This window comes from Eschscholzia californica, unplaced genomic scaffold (genome assembly GCF_041429995.1).
Source record: "Eschscholzia californica isolate CP2 unplaced genomic scaffold, dmEscCali1.0.p SCAF_6, whole genome shotgun sequence".
Classification (NCBI taxonomy): Eukaryota; Viridiplantae; Streptophyta; class Magnoliopsida; order Ranunculales; family Papaveraceae; genus Eschscholzia; species Eschscholzia californica.
The window spans coordinates 18,677,960-18,696,905 of NW_028238483.1; the positions used below are offsets into that span (position 1 = coordinate 18,677,960).

At 38.3% G+C, this 18,946-nt stretch overlaps 2 protein-coding genes across 3 annotated transcripts; both read right to left on the bottom strand.

Annotated features, from left to right (window-relative positions):
- Positions 1-6,749: 6,749 nt before the first annotated feature.
- LOC147532186 (ubiquitin carboxyl-terminal hydrolase 16-like) lies at positions 6,750-9,268 on the bottom strand. Its single transcript, XM_086649917.1, is given in 5 exon segments — positions 6,750-6,781; positions 7,398-8,216; positions 8,219-8,347; positions 8,612-9,019; positions 9,022-9,268. Coding segments are annotated over 5 exon segments (1,524 nt in total). The 5' UTR covers positions 9,158-9,268.
- LOC147532187 (uncharacterized) lies at positions 8,838-12,887 on the bottom strand. 2 transcript variants are annotated; one of them, XM_086646049.1, is made up of 4 exons: positions 12,774-12,872; positions 11,509-12,646; positions 10,124-11,398; positions 8,838-8,948 (listed from the first exon to the last, which is right to left on the bottom strand). In XM_086646049.1, exons 2-3 carry the CDS (start codon positions 12,618-12,620, stop codon positions 10,147-10,149), a joined length of 2,364 nt encoding a protein of 787 aa, XP_086502175.1. In that variant the 5' UTR covers positions 12,621-12,646; positions 12,774-12,872; the 3' UTR covers positions 8,838-8,948; positions 10,124-10,146. The 2 variants fall into 2 exon arrangements, with proteins under 2 accessions (XP_086502175.1, XP_086502173.1); XM_086646047.1 differs by lacking the exon at positions 8,838-8,948 and having other exon boundaries at positions 10,040-11,398; positions 12,774-12,887.
- Positions 12,888-18,946: the final 6,059 nt, after the last annotated feature.

Consider the following 18,946-nt stretch of genomic DNA (forward strand, 5'->3'; position numbering starts at 1 on the left):
TGAAACTGATCTGCACCCAATGGTTTAGTAAATATGTCTGCAAGTAGTTCAGTCGTTGGTGTAAACTTTGTTTCAATGATGCTATCTTTCAATTTTTCACGAAAAAAATATCACTCGATCTCGATGTGCTTCGTTCTTTCATGAAGAATTGGATTCTCAGCAATGTGAAGTGCTGCCTTATTATCACAATGAACAGTCATTGTAGAAGAATGATAAAAAACCTAAATCCTTGAATAGATACTGGAGCCACAGAAGTGCACAAGTAGCAGTAGCAAGTGCACGATACTCGGCTTCGGCTGATGATTTGACAACTGCGGGTTGTTTCTTGGATTTCCAAGACAAATGACTTGAACTTAGCATAGTGAAATATCCGGAGGTGGATCTCCTAGTAGTAGGACAATCAACCATTCGAAATTACAATAGCCAGAGAGATGCGTAGAAGTTGAAGCAGACAAAAAAAATGTCTTTTTCAGAGAGCCCTTGAGGTAGCGAAGTATGCGATGAGCTGCCTCGAGGTGAATTTGATCTGGAGATTGCATAAACTTTAAGGTTGTTAACGGAATAAGCGATATTCGGGCGAGTCACCGTTAGATACAATAATCGACCAATGAGACAGCGATAGACAGTGGGGTCGGGTAATGAAACCCGACAATAGTGTCAACTTTAGGGAAACGGATACTCCACCACCCATTCACATACTACTCCCGAGAATGAAGACTTGGAAAGTATAGAAAGAAGAATGTGAAACAAAGTGAGAATGAAGAAAAAGTTGTTTGTTGAGAATACAAGTGTTAGTGTTCTTGTTTTGTTATGAAAAAAAAAAAGAAAAAAAAAAGAAAAAAAAAAGAAAAAAAAAGTGAAAAAAAAAGATTGAGTTTACTTGTTATTTTGTTTGTGTTGTGAATAATAAAGTGTTCAAAGCAAAAGCTAAATTTAGTAGTTGTTTGAGCGTTCTTTTTATTGAAGACGTCGACATTCTCGGGTTGTCATCACTTCCATTTCATTACTTGTATCCGTTGACCTTTAGGAAGCATTGTTAGAGGGTATAGTGGGTGAGAAGGGTGAGTGAACTTCCCCATTCCATTTTAGTGGTTATTTCCATTCTTTAGAGATCATTTCATTCTAAAACTTGTTATCCTCGTTTGTTTTGTATGTGTTGAGTTTCTCTTTATTCCATGCTCACACATTAGAGTGAACCGTATTATCTATTTTTGAGTGATTTCATGTTTTTGAGTGTATGACCGTGAGGCTAAAGTCGAGGCGAAATGTACTAAGATAGGAATCGAGGTTTTGTAACTTTGGACTTAGATGATGCTCATTATGGTTGGACACTTACATTTTAGGATGAAACTACTAGTGAGGAGACTTTTAACATTTATATGCGTTTATCGATTCTGATTCGCTTGTTTAGCATGCTTGAGTGTGTCATTGGTTGTCGTTATCTTATTTACATCGATGTTGAACTCTTTTATGTCTTTGAAATCTTGAATTTTGTGGGTATATTCTCTGGAAACCCTCACGAGACGACACTCGTCCACTAGGGGTAACCTAGGGGTTTAACGGCTTGTTGCATATGCTAAATGCAATCGGGATTCCTCCGAAAGTGAGTTAGGATTTTACTTTAAGTTTGTTTGCTCGAGGACTAGCAAATTCTAAGTTTGGGGATGTTTGATGTGGCGTTAAAATGCCACATTTGGATCGCTTAACTTCGAAAAGTTAGTTCTTTTCGTGTTTTATTTCTAATTATTTATAAGTTTTTCTTGGTAGGTACCTTATTTGGAGTTTGACGCTTCATTCGGAATAAAACGGAACATTTATCACATTTTATCTCATGTGGAAGAAACCGGAAAGAAAGAGAGACCAGGGGTATTTTGGTAATTTTGGCAGAGATCAGAGGTTAAGTGGCAAGTGGAGTCGATGGCGAATCCGGCGGCGAAGACGGAAGTTGAATCGGAGTTTGGACGGAGAAGTTATGATAGAAAGAAGTCGAGGGACATTTAAGTTTTTTTTTTTTTGAAAATTAGATGTGTAGAAATATATGCTGAAGGCACTCCTTCGTTTCTAAGTGAGAATCAAAATAATAGCCCAAGAGTCCAAAGAAGAAGACCAAAGAAGACCAATGAGAAATTTTATGAGCACCTCATGGGTTCACAAGTCAAGTAGTCTAATGAAGGTGGCCCAAGACTAGTCAAGTCAAAGATTGACTAAGGGTTTTGATTAAAAGAAAAAGAGGGCTTCTTCTCCAGGGAGTATTAGGGTTTTGGAGAGTTGGAGAGAGAGAGAAAAGGGGGTGAACCATTCCGGCCAAAGTTCGGCCGGAAAGCTAAACCGGCCAAAGCTTTGGCCGGCACGAGAAGGGACGGCAGCAGCTTCTCTTGAACAGCAGCGACACGGGACAGAGAGAGCTGCTTTCACAGCAGCTCCATGAACAACAGGAGATTGAGACTCCATTGATAGAGCTCGGTTGGACAGCAGCTCGGTTTGTCATTGAAGGAGCAAGGCACGGGACTTAATCGGGATTGAAAGGGACGCGACTACAGAGGCTCGGGACTTGAAGAAGCTGCAGCAACACGCACAACCCGGGACAGCAAGTTCCGGCCGGAATCCATCTTTTTCTTGGCCGGAATCTTCTTTCTTTGGCCGGTTCTATGTAGAGTTATTGAGACACTATTTTGCCGGAAATATCTTAGGGGTTTTAGTGGTTTGTCTCTTGTCTTGATTTTCTTGTTGCTTGATTGAGGTTTGGTTGCCAAAAGTCTAGAGAGAGAAAGCTTAGTTATAGCTTTAATGGTGGATTGTTTTAGTGGAAGAAGAAGACACTGTCGTTAAGGGGAGGTCAAGTTCTGCTGGCAGGACACCTATTATACACTGTTAAGAGGACCCCTGCATTCTGTTACAGGGAGATCGACAGCACTTCAACACATATATTTCCCGTCGATCTTAGTCTCGCGCCTCATCGGAATAGGGAGATTCTCATCTTAACTCGTGTCTTTCTTTATTTTCTTCCCATTTATTATTTGTATCGCCATGTCTAGCTAACTTTTGTATTCGGATACTCGTGATACATGTTTTGATGTGACAAATGAGTTTTAATGATGAAATCTTCTGGGTTTTTAGACCGTTCAAGGACTAGAATCTGAGTTATACAAAGAGTTCGTTGACCAATCCAAGTAAATGGGTGAAGTTAACTAACTTTTCATGCTTATTGATTATTAGTAATAGTCACTATCGACTTTGTGGATCGAAGTATCCCTCTCATTCGATTCTTGCTCGACTCTTCCCGAATCTCTCACCTTTAGTTTAGTTAGTCTTATTTGTTTATTTATTTGAAATCAATCCAAAAACCCAACTTATTATCTTTTTGTTTTTAGTCTGAGTTAGTGACTGACACTTAAACCGGTGGGTTAGACTCTTTCGGTATTCGAATTACCCCCTATCCTTCAGGATCGATCCCGGTCTTACCGGGTTATTACTTGACGCCCGTATACTTGCGGGTGGAGACCTATTTAGGAAACTATTTAGGCCCATCAACCACCACCACCACAACTACCACACCTTAACCACCATCTTCGTATTACCACCACCATCACCAACACCACTACCATACACCTCCACCACCATCGTACCGTAAATTGGATTACCAAACTAACTTTTTGACTTTTTTACTTATAAGTAACGTTTTTCTCAAAAATACTTTCGAATTTTTTTTATTTTTTCAAAGCAAAAGTACTTATACTTTCGATTGCCAACCGACACCGAAAAGAAGAAATGCTTGCACTCTTAAACTTTTCAGAAGGTGAATTGAAACTTCCAAAAGTCAGGAACAAATTTGATGGTGTAATGATTATTGAGAACTGAGAATGTTCCACTGAAAGGAAGAGACTAAGAATCATTGAGAACTGAGAAGCGACCAGGAATACCATGAAAGAACTGTAGGGTATTATACCCTTATACTAGTGTTTATAGCGGATAACGAAATCTAATGTCTAGTATCCCCAAGATCATCATGCAAAACTACTAATTAACTAATAGGAAGATAGTAGATTACCTTAATCGCTATTTCCCTCGAGCTAGTCGAATAGATTAAAGAAGACCAAGAGCTTCAAACGTAGCTCCTTTACTTGGGACACCGAACGGTGTATTTAATCTCCCTCCTTGAAATATCGCTAGCATTCCAATGGTGGTTTGATAATAAGAAGATCTTCTTCTTGCTTAACTAGAAGATAGCTTGGGAATTAGCTCACTTTCTCCTCTCTACTTGATGTGGTAGAGTAAGAAAGCTTAGAGAGAAATTTCACACCTTATTCTCTGCCCTAAGAGTGTTTATATAGAACCCTAATGAGAATACACCTCCTCAAAGGTTTCCTAAAACACCCTTTAGAATAAGATTTAGGGAAATAGTCGAAAATAGCAATTAATGATATTTTCTCAATTCCCTAAGGAGGAGGTGTCCAAACACCACAAAATTTTTCGTACATACTACTGGGTATGTCAGCAACTCACTCTCCAAAATTCAGCCCAATCCGAGTCCCGGAAGTACCCGAACCGGCCTAGGCCCAAAACCCTTATTTCGGGCCTTTTTGCTATCTTTTGCCCAAATTCTATTTAGGCCTGTGAGATATGTTTATGGGACATTCCCAACGTTATATCACACTCCCACTAGTCATATCATCCGATTAAATACCAATTCTTATGTGTAACCGGATGTAGGATCCGATCGAAGTTAGCCGCGAATTACTTCGTAATTCGACGATCGTAGTTGGTTTCTAGCTAAACACTACGACCCCTAAATCAATCGGACTTGATGATCTTCTTCATCAATTGTCCTAGTCGACATGTTGCTCGCATTTCCATCTTGGTCGAAGGACATCTCCTTCAACTCCTTCAAGAACTTCATTGGTCATTCGCGATTCGGACATTGAATGATGGCATATCATATTGAAGTGATTCAAGATGAGTGAAATAAGTGTAGAGAGAAAAAACCGTTTGCTCTCAAGATAGAATAATTCATTTAAACCAAGGAGAGAAGTAATCAATATTGTGATTGGGAAACAAAGGATTGAACATCACGTGGAAGAGAAATAGGTACGAAGTGTAGTACTTCAGAAGATTGACCACCAGAATTTAGAATGTAGAATCGAACTTCATTAGCTTCACGACAATGATTGCCAGCGGATGATCTATAGTTCAAGAAAGGAGGAACAATATCATGAGTACACGATTCAACACTCTCAAAAGTAGATAAACATCTATTAATGTTGTGAATGGTCCAATTCTGAATTTCGGATAAGAAGAGTTATTTCTTTTTTGGCCTCCTACTTTGTGACTAGTGTCCTTCTTGGCCCCCTATTTTCAAGTAAATGCCATAACTACCCTTCCTAATTTCAAAATAAAACTATTAAAAAAAAATCCGGGTAGTTATGGCATTTACTTGAAAATAGATGAGGTGAAATTTTATTTTGAAATTAGGAAGGGTAGTCATGACATTTACTTGAAAATAGGGGGTCAAATTTGAATTTCTGAAAAATTAGGGGCCAAGAAGGAAGCTGATCGCAAAATAGGAGGTCAGAAAAGAAAGGGTTTTTTGAGCTTACCCCCTCATCACTAATTGCTAATTGAGTTTACCCCCCTCAATAATGGGTAATTGAGCTTGCCCCCTTAGATTTACTATTTTTGACAAAGACACAGAAATTGTGTTTGGCGTACGTGAAGTAAATGTGACTACCAAGAGGAATTATCCTTCAATATGATCACTCGTAGTTATTTCACCTTACTTCATTGTTTTATTTCGCCGGTAATATGATTAGCAAAGATGGATTTTGTTTGTACATTATTTAATTTATGATTTTGTTATCCCATGCCAAACATGTCCTCATTAGTTTTGCCAAAAATTCTAAACTCAAGGGGGTAAGCTCAATTACTATTTACTGAAGGGGGTAAACTCAATTACTAATAAGTATTGAGGGGGTAAGTTCAAAAAACCCAAAAAGAAATAACTCAAACAACAAAGAAAAAACACAACTAAAAAATTACCAGAATGGTTGAAGACTTGAAAAATAAACCAATAATTACTCGATATGGGCATTGATAAAAATAGGTTGGGAGATTATTGAGTCATCTCAATATATTGAAGAAGAGACAGTTGTGTGTGATAACTTAGAAGTAGGAGGTGGTAGGATTTCTTGAAATTAATCATCAGGATTGAGTACCCCATGAAGCATTTGGAAATGCGTTCTTTGGACTGTTCAAGAATTCCATTCACTCGTACCCGATACAAGGATGCAATGATTTCAAAGACAAACTTGAGAAAGGTGGAGAGAGTACACTAGCTTGAAGCTAAAATATGGCAAAAACTGCAACAATAGCATTGTATAGGCTAATGTGGTGATGTAGAAGAGACAACGGCCATTCTATTTTCATAGAAACTATCACTATCATGATTGGACTCGTGACTTCTTGTGCCTAAATCTTAAGAATTAGAATTAGCCAAAGGGAAACAGAAATTAACACAACCAAAAAATATTGATGAAGCACAGAAGTAAAATATAATCGTACTTAACAGTGAAATACGATAAGCCATATAATGGGACAGATGGATTTGCTCAACGATTATGTGATAAACGTTGTCCAAAGGACCGGGATATTCTAGCCGTTTGTCACAAACAGGCTCGACTATTGCTTGAGGCTACTGAAAAGGAATATATGATATTTGATGGAGATGACAAACCACTCATATAAAAATTATATGATCATCCAGAGGATGATCTTAACACAAGGAGAACTGTTAAAGGAAAAGAATAAGGAAAATATGGATCCATGATAGAGATAGATGTGGAGAAAGAAGAAAACAAAGTTGAAGATCATCCGCAAAGAAAAGGAACCATGATAACTAGAAGAAAAAAAAAAATGTTGGAAAGATCAGAGGAGACACAAACATGACGGATTAACACATTTGATGATCCAGACAATAACTAAGATGTATTTGAGTTCTGGAGATATCCCGAAACGGAAAACCATAACCGGTCGATCATAGCAGTGAAAAACACCTAACGTTGGAGCATTGAGAATGAATAAGATTAATGATTAAAAAAAAATTGTCCTACCATGAAAAATGTTCAAGATGAATTTTAGCCACATAAAAAATGAAGCAAGATGGAGTAAGTGGGGAAAGCTGATCTGGTTCCTATAACTTGTTCAAGATTTGTTTATGAACAAATGATGATTACATAGGGAAAACAATAGTTAAAACAACGATGAAACAGGATTGATGAACCTGCTCGGATACCATGTGAAGAGGGAATACCCTCTTGATATTAAGGAGGAACCGAGAGAGTGAGTGAGAGAGAGAGGGAGAGAAGAGAAACCGAGAGTCAGAGAGAGAGAGAGACATAGAATACAATTTGAATTTCTCTTGATATTAATTGTAAAAGGTAAATAAGTATATAATAATGGTGAAGAACTATTTGATTCATCCGAAACCCTTAATGGGCCATTCAAACTACAAACTGTGTTGCCAAATATATAATCAGACAAGAATTCATCTGCTGTTATCGACTCCCTGGTGCTTTCAGTACTACATGAGCCTTCGTCAGAGCAGCTGAAGAGAGAATAGCTATCACTTAACGAAGATGAATCTTCTCCTCTTGGAATTTGCTGGCTCATTATACGGTAGTATCTTCTGTCAAATGATTGGATACCCTCAAAAATAGCTGGCCTGTCTTTTTTTTTTCTACAGTCTTCCTGATTACAATGAGCAATAGAAGGGAGAGCACTTGAAATTACAGATCTTGGTGGTCTTGCTATTGACAAGGCATTATTTCCACCATTACTAGAAGGCACTGATTCGAAAAAGTCTAGTGGTTTACTCTTGCTCTCGTGAGATAGCATTGCACTTCGGATCAAGCCTAGAGCCCTAGGCGAGCACCTTGCATAAAGGAGCATGTATGCCCCTTTTGACAAGACTCTATCACATTCCACGGGTTTTACCGTACTGTCATCAATCTTGAACCACTTCCCCTGGCTATTCTTGACATAACACACATAATGTCCAAAAAATGCGGCATTCATGATATCCAAGTGAACTACCACTGCATACAGACTATATACAGGCGAGTTGTCATCACTCCCGCTCATATATGGAGCCAAGTCCAGGACTTCTGGAAAGCGAACTGATTTATGAAGCTTCCCAAATTTACCAGACTGAAAGCGCTTTAAACGATTGTAAGGACGTTAGGAGCCTCGAACACAGTCAACTTCTTTTTGGCTTTCTCATAAGAGTTACATATGCTGCAATGGTACTTATTTTGTTCATCCAAGATTTCGGTGGCTGTAAATTTCTCAAGTGCATCTTCTAGAGTTGGAGTTTATAGTCAATAAGGGGTGTTCATTTAGTATCCAAACCGACCGATCCAAACAGATTTCAACGGTTTGGATACCGATCCAATAGTATTCCGGATTGGTTCGGATGTTAAAATGGCAAAACCGAGTGGTTTGGATCGGTAACCGAACCAAACCATGAATGGATTGGTTCGGATTTAGATTTAAAAAAACCGAACCCTTCGGTTTGGACTTTGGATTGGCCGAAAAAGTCGGTTATCCAACCGATGTTCACCCCTAAGAGTTGCAATATCCCCCTCTATCTCAACATTAAGATCCATCATGCGCTCATGTTTCTCAGACTTCCCTCGGCACTTCATACACTTTATTTCCGATCGAAGATAACCCCCAAATATCAGGCCTATAAGAGTTGTTTCTTCTGCTATTGGGCCTGTATTTGTACCTGCTTCCTTAAGGCAATCATATTGCATTTTATCGATAGCATACCTTAAGAACTCATGGGCATCTTCTTCCCTCCCATTACCAAGAATACTCCAAATGCTGTTTAACTGGGAGAGAATTGCAACTGGAGAAAGCTCCATCCTTCCTTCCTTTGCCTTCCGAACAAGATTCTGCAACTCACAAGTAAAGCACCATTTTTCTCTACGGCATGCTTTAGAATGAAGTCCTTGGAGAAAATAAGAGTAAGAGGCCGAGTAAATGCCAAGCATTGAAGCACAGCGTTAGCATAGCAGCTATTACCACAGTTTGTCAGGCCGCATGGGTAGAGTTCTGCTTTGTCCTTGTTATAAAGCTTGACAAACAGGTCATACGGAAACATCTTGTAACTTCGCTTTCCAGCAGTATTGTTTTTATTATAGTAAGTGAGTTTACCAATTGACTTAGGCTTAGTCAATTTTACCAAATAGTATCACTACGGATTGTGTGTGGGTGTCGGTAAAAACCCTTAGCGCCTATATAAATTTCGTGCTTCAAAGTTAAAAAGTGACCAACTTAATCAAGGGAAATTGTATAAGCAACAAACCCAACCCCATTGCATTTTGACTTGGTCCGACTAAGTTTTTGTCTCTCTAGAACTCATCTCCCGCACGCACGTCTCTCTACTGGTTCTCTATTTTTCGCCGGAAGATCGGTTACCTAGGTTAATTTCCTACCAGAAACTAGAGGGATCCGGCGATCTAACATTAAGTTATTCTAGTTTCTACCTGTCAAAGATCATGATTCCAATATTCAGACTGACTATCTATTCAGGCTTTTGCTCATCGGAGACTGGTGTTGGAAAATCATGGCTGCTTCTAAGATTTGCTGATGATTTTTATCTGGAGGTTACAACAGGACTATTGGTGTTGACTTTAAAATCGCACTTTGGAGCAGGATGGCAAGACCATTCAGCTTCAAATTGGGGACACTGCCGGGCAAGAGCGTTTCAGTACAATTACTAGCAGCTACTACCGCGGAGCACATGGAATTATAATTGTGTATACTGTATGATGCGACAGACCAAGATAGCTTCGACATTGTGAAGCAATGGTTGAGTGAGATCGATCGCTATGCAAGTGAGAATGTCAACAAGCTTCTGGTGTGAAAAATGCAACGACGCGAAAGCCTTTATGGACATGGCTGCTGAAATCAAGAAATGAATGACAAGTGTGGTTTCTTTTTTAATTCAATTTAGTGGAATTCTGCCTTAAAAATAAATAAATTTCAACATATCAAGAATCTTATGATATTTCAAAACTAATATTAATAACAAATAAATATTTATAATTATGAGAAAAATACACACCTTTTCTAACTCTAGTATTGGTTTCAAATTACATGAAACCAGTCAAGCTCTTGAACTGTTGGGCTTTGCGTGTAGGTCGGTTCAAGCCAACTGCAGTTGAACGGCTCGTATGTGTCGTAAAAACCCTTAGTACAACTTTGACTTCCAACCGGTTGACACTTACCCGTATCAAGAGAATAGCATAGAATATCTTCGCCATGTAATCTAGGGAAGTAGATTTTGTTCTCCATCCTACTATTGGGAGCAACTCTTAGTAGACAACAAGTATTGCTAATGAACATCATATCCTTTCCCAAACTTTCAACTTTACCCCACGTTAAACTCGTAAAATCCAATTCAAAAACCCGAATTGACAGTCCAAGATGCCCTAAATCTACTAATAAAAGCTTCCCTTTATACTCAACCAAGAACTTTTTGTAGCTATCATCGAATTGCCATCGAGGATCCGCAAGAACTTCCTTCAACAAGCAACTATTAGTCTTAAAAACACCCATAGTTCCGTTATAATCTAGGAAATAAAAAGCTCCGTTGCAGAAAACTGGATTATCAAAACAATACCTGAATATATCCGACTTTGGGTAGTTACCCGACCACCAAGTATTCTTTCCCCTTCGAGTGAAAATAACAAAAACTTTTTCTTCGTAATCTTCTTCATCTATAAATTGAGTGATGCCAATAACTTCACAATCTGATGAAGTAGGTGAGGATGAGAATGAGAGGCCAGTGGACATATTGTTGAAATCGAATGGTAAGGGCGGAAGTTGGATTGCCATTCTTGTAACTGGATTGTAAAAAAATATGCCATCCTTGCCTTTTGTCATTAGTAACCACCCATCCTTTGAGAAACGAATAGTTGCACCTAATATAATGTCGTGACTATCCATTGTGTATTTCTCATTATTATGCATCGGGTCTACAAAATTGTAGATATTACCTTCAGAGAAAACCATCAACGGAGATAAAGATGTGATTTTGGTATCGGTTTTTCCAAAAGTATTCCTGATTGTTGCAGGTAGCACCGATCGATTCTCTCTATGTACGGCACGAAAATGTATGTAATCCACTGGAGGAAGATAACTTGCTAGCAGCACCAAGGTGTCCCTGTTGAGAATACCTAATGGGTTTGCATTTTCAAGTCCTTCTCGGTCTTTATCCTGTCCACTAACCTCGTTCTCATCATCATTTGTATTGATTTTCTTGTCCTCTCCATTTGTAATGTTATCTTCCGCCTCGTTGTCTTTCATGAATATATTTTCTCTTCTTCCTTCACAAGCCCTAAAATTTAAAGCACAAAGAATGTTGGTTTCAGTGTCTACTATAAAAAAAATAAAAACAAAAGCAAGACTTATATGTACTACTGAGTATGAGTTTGTATTCAAAGTTACCTCAAAGTTGGAGGCATCATCACCCACTCCGATGATAAACATGGCATTGGTAGATTCAGAAACGGCAAACAAACTGAAGTACTTGGCCCTTCTATGTCATATTTATACAGGCTGGGGTCTCCGTTGAGCGTGTAATATACACAACCTCTTTTAAGACTCAACTCGGCTGCTGAGCAAGAAGTCGTGGTGGTATGCCCCAAAAAGAGTACATGATTCCCTAAACTTGTTACATTCTTCCAATGCATTAAAGAGAAATCCAATTGTAATATTTCTATTGTGATAACTGATTTCCCTTCTGGAAGGAAGTGCTCTCTTGAATTGTAGAATATAGTAACCCGAAAGAGTTCATTAGAAGAAACCACATAAATCAGTCTGGAAGGACAAAGTCTTCCAATTGATAAAAAGGGTTCACTTGTGGAAAACAACGTAATGGAGAGGAATTCATCGGCCTCAAATTTGTTCTTTATTTCAATCTCAAAATGCCATTCATTCCAGAAAAATATGTATAGCTTGCCCTTCACACAAAGGAGTGATCCATAAGCTATTTCACGTTTATTAATATTTTCAGACAATAATTCATGTGATCTCCATTGTTTGTCTCCGGCACGACAATATACAAGGAGGGATGCACCTTCATCATCATCTTCATCTTCACCTTCATCTTCATTCAAACCAAGCAAGAAGAAGACCATGCTGGTTTTATTGTTATTGTTAGAGGGAGGTGAGGTCAATATACAACTAGAGATAGTGTACTTGTCATATTCTAACCAATTGAGCAAATTAGGCAACTTGATATTCTCCAATGAGAATGGATTCCAAAGAAAGCAATCCCCATATTTCCAAATTGAATTACTTTTATCAGTTTGATCATTACAGACAATGACTAACCAACCTTCATGAGAAGGAGATTGCCAAAACGATTTTCGACTCATCTCTGGTATTTGTTTTCTACAGTTTCTCTTATTAGGTTCAAGGAGATTGTAGAATGCTTGATTTTTTTGGTTCTTCTTACATGGTAAAACTAGCCATGGTGCTGCTGAAGGAAGTGGTGGACAATTTCGTGGAATTCTCTTCTCTCTTGTTTCTGCTGCTGGAAGCTTCTTCTTCTCCATGGATGACTAGGTGACGAGAATGAGCTCTATGAAATTCAATTGAAACAATTAGAAACCCTGATTTATAACAAAGAGTTCCTCAAAACCAGCATAAAAAACCTAACTTTGAACTCAACCCAGATAATAAATCAATGAAATCGATTAATTGTTTACCTTGAAGAGTAATGACAGATTCTAGGGCAAAGTACACTGACTTTCTTGGGAGAGCTTAACGCTATATGTAGAGAAACCATTGCAGTCAGTCCGCACTCTGAAGAGATCTGTTGTATTCTGTACTTCTAAATTTTGTTTGGATAAATTCCCGTTTAGCCCCCTCAAATGTGACCAACGTTCCCTTGGGCCCCCAATTTGTCCAGCGTTCCCTTGTAACCCCAATTTTTGTTCTTCGGTTATAGTGCTCTTACCTTACTCATTTTGCAATTCCATCTCTCATGCCTTTATTGTTGTTGTTGTTGGTGGTGACTTTTAGTTAACTCATCAATTATTGAATTATTTCTTGCTAAATATAAAAAACAATTTCTTTATCTAATCACTAGACCCCGTCATTTCTTCATCTATCGTAATGGGATAGTTCGTCCAGGGGTGGCCAGGGCCCAAAGCAGCCAAAGCGGCCGCTTTGGACCCCAACGTGAAGGAGGGCCTAATATTTTGGATTTTAATGTTTGTTTGTCAAACAATAATAACGTTCTAAACTATTTTAAACCATATCTTTAGTTGTAGCTCAATGGTTAGGGTTTTTGATTATGTGTAAGAAGTCAAGGGTTCTCTTCTATCATAAGCGTTCTTTTTACAAATTTTTTTTTAGCATATAGGGCCCCTATTTTTAACGCCGCTTGGGGCCTCCAAAATGTTAGGGTCGGCCCTGAGCTCGTCCACTACCATCACATCCTCGTCAGCTGGATTCGACTTGACTTCAACCATGCGAATTTCTAATGGTTCTTTCGCACCTCCAAGGGGTGAGGCTTCAATGTTGAGTCATGTTAACGCCATGCTCGAGCACCGTGCGCATGTGAGCCCTTTCAACAACTGTCCATATCTTAGTTGGTGCATCAACCATCCTCCTGTTTTCTTATGCTAGATAAGTTGTTTGTCTGTCTCAGGACATGGCGACGGTGGGTTCGAACATTTTGAAGATTGTCGGATTCGTTTCAACAACCCCTTCTTTTAATCCCAAAGTGGAAACTGGTTTTCAGAAAATCATTCTACAAATCTTTATTGTACATTTAAGTTACTATTCTTCCGTGACACTAGTGAGGAAATGAGGGGAGGGTATTTACAAAGACACTCTGATGTTGAAGTCAGTTCAGTGTTATAGGCTGAAAGCCAATAATTATAAGGTAAAGATCAGTTTTCTTTTTAGGACCAACTTATGTCGTTTATATAGACTTAAATGACAATTATAAATCACCAGATCAAAAATGGTCATGTGACAGTCGTTAATTAGAGGCGTGGGTGAGGGGTGCAGTCCCCCCTCTACCTAGGGGCTTATTTTCAAAATAATATAGAAAATAAGTAAAAAAAAACACAAACACATTTGAGAGTTATTATTAAGGTCAAAAAGTGTACAAAGATTAAAATACCCTTTTTATCATTTTGTGTAACTAAATTCTTTTATTTTTCTTTGAACTTCAAATCTATATACTTTTGTTTAAGATGTCGGATTTCTATACAAATTATATATTTAGAAATGATTTTTCATTATATTTCTAACAAGATCCACTTTCAATATTTTTTTTCAAAAAAAAAACCAGAAAGAAACAACGTTCTTTGCCTTACGTTTTTTCTGCGAACATGTGTTTGCAACAATCTGTTCTGCGAACAAGTGTTTTGCAACAATCTGTTCTGCAAACAAGTGTTGGCAACAATCTGTTCTGCAAACATGTGTTTGTATAATGTAAACTGCAAACTGTATTTGCAAAATATAGATTGCAAACATGATTTGCAAGCTTCGCATAATATAATCTTGAGTTACATATCTTGCAAATTCGATTTACAAATTGAGAATATAAATTAAGAGTATATGTCTACGAAATCTTGAGTTTGGAATTGATTTCATTATTCATCATATAAAACTCATGGAAGAAATTGTGTAGTTGACTATAAGACCAAACCTTCATCATTTTATGAACACAAATCCCAAATCAATTTAGCTTCTTCTATATCAAACTCTTCATCAAAAACTTCAAATTCCATTGGAGCATATATATACATACATATATATATATATATATATATATATATATATATACATACATATATATATATATATATATATATATATACATAGATATATATATATATATATATATATATATATATGTATACAAGAGAGAAGCTTTCAAATGTGTCTCAATAGTGAAGTTGAAACGCAGTTTGCCACATCAAATTTCCTGTAAATTCAGATATGCAAGCTCACAAACCATCCGGAGAGAGAGAGATCGTATTAAAAACTAAGAGGCTCAATACAACTAGTCAAGTGGGACAATGTGCCATATCAAATTTCCTTCCAAATTATAATTTTATCAGCATTAACATCTTTCTTTCATTTAGCAACATGAATCGGTGCTTTCTTTCCACCTTCACTCCCAGTCATCAATTTGCATGGCTCCATCAAGATCCATACCCATCTGAAGAGTATATTCACTATTTTCCTCATGTTTTTCTTTATCATCTGAACCCTAATTTTTTTCCTCCCCCAATTCTTTCGTCACAGGAATAGAAGAGCAACCCACGAGATAAACATCATCATCATTACTCTCGTCACTATTTAAGGCAATCATCGGCAATAACGAAGAACCAACTTGTTGTTAGTCGTTAGTTTTCTGATCTTCACTGTTTTACTTCTACAAATCACCATTTTTTGCAACTGAGATTTGAGATCCAAGTAGAAAAGGTTCTTGGCTTGGCTTGGTACTTTAAATACCGCCACTGAAATTGTTAAAGCTTAAGATTCAACTGCCTTTAAGATCCGAAAAAGAAGAAGAAGGAGAACCGAGAAGAAGGAGAAAAAACCTAAAATTTCTGGCATTAGAGAAAGAAAGTGATTTTTATTGTGTAAGTTTTATAACTATGTTGCAATAACTATGTTGCCAAATTATCACTTAAACAAGTCTTAATTTAGCAAGAATGAAAGATCCCACTTTATTACTCAAAGTAATTCCTAAACACTTCTCTGTGATACAAAGGTAAAAGTAATTCATTCTATTTACAAAGGGGTGGGTGATGGGCCTAAAAGGTTACCCTAAAAGGTCTCCACCCGCAAGTATACGGGCGTCAAGTAATAACCCGGTAAGACCGGATCGATCCACGAAGATAGGAAGGTGATTCGAATATCGAGGGAGTCTAGCCCACTGGTCTAGGTGTCACTGACTAACTTAGACAAAAACAAAAGATGATAATTGAGTTTTTGATTGGTTTGAGATAAAGAAATAAATAAAACTTACTAAACTAAAGGTGAGGGATGTGAGAGCGATTCGGGAGAGAGATCGAGTAAGAATCGAGTAAGAGGGATACTTCGATCCACAAAATTGATAGTGACTAGTACTAACAATCTATAAGCATGAAAAATCAGTTAACTTCACCCACATTGACAATCCTAAGCATAATCCGTCAAACTAAGTATAACCGATCAAAAGTTACTCAGCAGCGACTATCAAATTAAGTACGGACTATCAAACTATGTGTCAATAAGCAATTACGAACGAGGTTTCTAATTCATAAAATTAGACGAAGTCAACTAAAATAACATTTGAACGAATCATAAGTCATTCATCACATATCAAATCATGTTTCACAAATATCTGAATGCAAAAGATAGCTAGACATGGGAACACATAATAAACGAGAAGAAAATAAAGAAAGACAAAAGTTAAAGTTGAAATACCCCTTTTTCGATGATGGCGCTAGGCTAGGATCGTCGGAAAATATGTGTTTTGGTACTGCCGATCTCCCCTTAGCAATGTTCTGATTTCCCCTTAACAGTGCAGATTAGGCGTCCCCTCAGTGAAAACTAGGGTCCCTTTAGCAACCAGGCTATCTTCTTCCTCTTAAAATACAACCACCATGTCTTATGACCGGAACAACTCGAAATATAACCGGCCAGAATCTATGAATTCCGGCCAAGCTTCCCGTTGAAGTAACCGAGCTGTTACTTCTCTGTCCCGTCCCGAGCTGGTGCCGTGCCTTGCCGCGCCATTGATGATGAAGATCCCGTGCTGCCTTCTACTGTTCCGACTCGAGCTCTTGTTGTCGACGAAAACCCGAGCTACTCCTTTGGTGAATCGAGTTGGTGATGAAGGCTCCGGCAACTTGTTGTTCCCATCAATCCCGTGGCTGCTACTTGTTGGAGCTGCTGTTGTTCTTCAATAAAACCAAGCTTTAGATGTGCTGACCGGCCAAAGCTATGCTCGGCGGCTACTTCCTCTCTCTCCCCCCTTTTTTCTTCCTAAACCCTAATATGTTGAATGGAGAAGAAGATGGCCCCTTAATCAGATTTCCTTTCTTTCCTCATGGACCCCCAAATACAAACCCTTCACTTGGCAATTGACTTGGGCTTATAAAGAGGGGTGCCCCTAACTTTATCTGTACATATTCTAATTTCCAGAAAATACCAAAATGACCCGCGAATTCTTTTTTCCATAACTCTTCCGTCCAAACTCGGATTCGACTTTCGTTTTCGCCGTCGGGCTCACCATTGACTCCACTTGCCATTTAACCTCTGATTTCTACCAAAATGACCAAAATATCCCTGGTACTCTTTCCTTCCGGTCGCTTCCACATGAAATGAAAATGGGATAAATGCTCTATTTATTTCGAATTCAGCGTCAAACTCTAAATAAGGTACCTACCAAGAAAAACTTATAAATAATTAGAATTAAAACACGAAAAGAACTAACTCATCGAAGTTAAGCGATCCAAATGTGGCATTTTAACGCCACATCAGTGGGTTGATGGCTTATATAGTCTGTTGAGGAGATAAGATTGAATGTGGGTAAGTATTGAGTTGGCAGCTAATGAATTCTCCAACTGGCACATGTAATACTTAGTATCAAAGTAACTAGCACCTCCACAGGGCTTGCTATAGGCACCCATAAGATACATTGTGGGAAGCCACTATATTATATTACTCCTCCTTGGATGACCACAACGCAAAATAACTATCTCAATAGAATCTTGAATGATGTTGGATACGCAAAATGCTGCCTCGTTAAAACCTTGCCAGAAAAACTCATTGGGATAAAAACTGGACGAAGTGAGAGGAAGAGGAGATGGTTTACCTTGAAGAGTAATGACAGATTCTAGGGCAAAGTACACTGACTTTCTTGGGAGAGCTTAACGCTATATGTAGAGAAACCATTGCAGTCAGTCCGCACTCTGAAGAGATCTGTTGTATTCTGTACTTCTAAATTTTGTTTGGATAAATTCCCGTTTAGCCCCCTCAAATGTGACCAACGTTCCCTTGGGCCCCCAATTTGTCCAGCGTTCCTTTGTAACCCCAATTTTTGTTCTTCGGTTATAGTGCTCTTACCTTACCCATTTTGCAATTCCATCTCTCATGCCTTTATTGTTGTTGTTGTTGGTGGTGACTTTTAGTTAACTCATCAATTATTGAATTATTTCTTGCTAAATATAAAAAACAATTTCTTTATCTAATCACTAGACCCCGTCATTTCTTCATCTATCGTAATGGGATAGTTCGTCCAGGGGTGGCCAGGGCCCAAAGCGGCCGCTTTGGGCCCCAACGTGACTGAGGGCCTAATATTTTGGATTTTAATGTTTGTTTGTCAAACAATAATAACGTTCTAAACTATTTTAAACCATATCTTTAGTTGTAGCTCAATGGTTAGGGTTTTTGATTATGTGTAAGAAGTCAAGGGTTCTCTTCCTACCATAAGCGTTCTTTTTACAAATTTTGTTTTAACATATAGGGCCCCTATTTTTAACGCCACTTGGGGCCTCCAAAATGTTAGGGTCGGCCCTGAGCTCGTCCACTACCATCACATCCTCGTCAGCTGGATTCGACTTGACTTCAACCATGCGAATTTCTAATGGTTCTTTCGCACCTCCAAGGGGTGAGGCTTCAATGTTGAGTCATGTTAACGCCATGCTCGAGCACCGTGCGCATGTGAGCCCCTTCAACAACTGTCTATGTCTTAGTTGGTGCATCAACCATCCTCCCGTTTTCTTATGCTAGATAAGTTGTTTGTCTGTCTCAGGACATGGCGACGGTGGGTTCGAACATTTTGAAGATTGTCGGACTCGTTTCAACAACCCCTTCTTCTAATCCCAAAGTGGAAACTGGTTTCCGAAAAATCATCCTACAAATC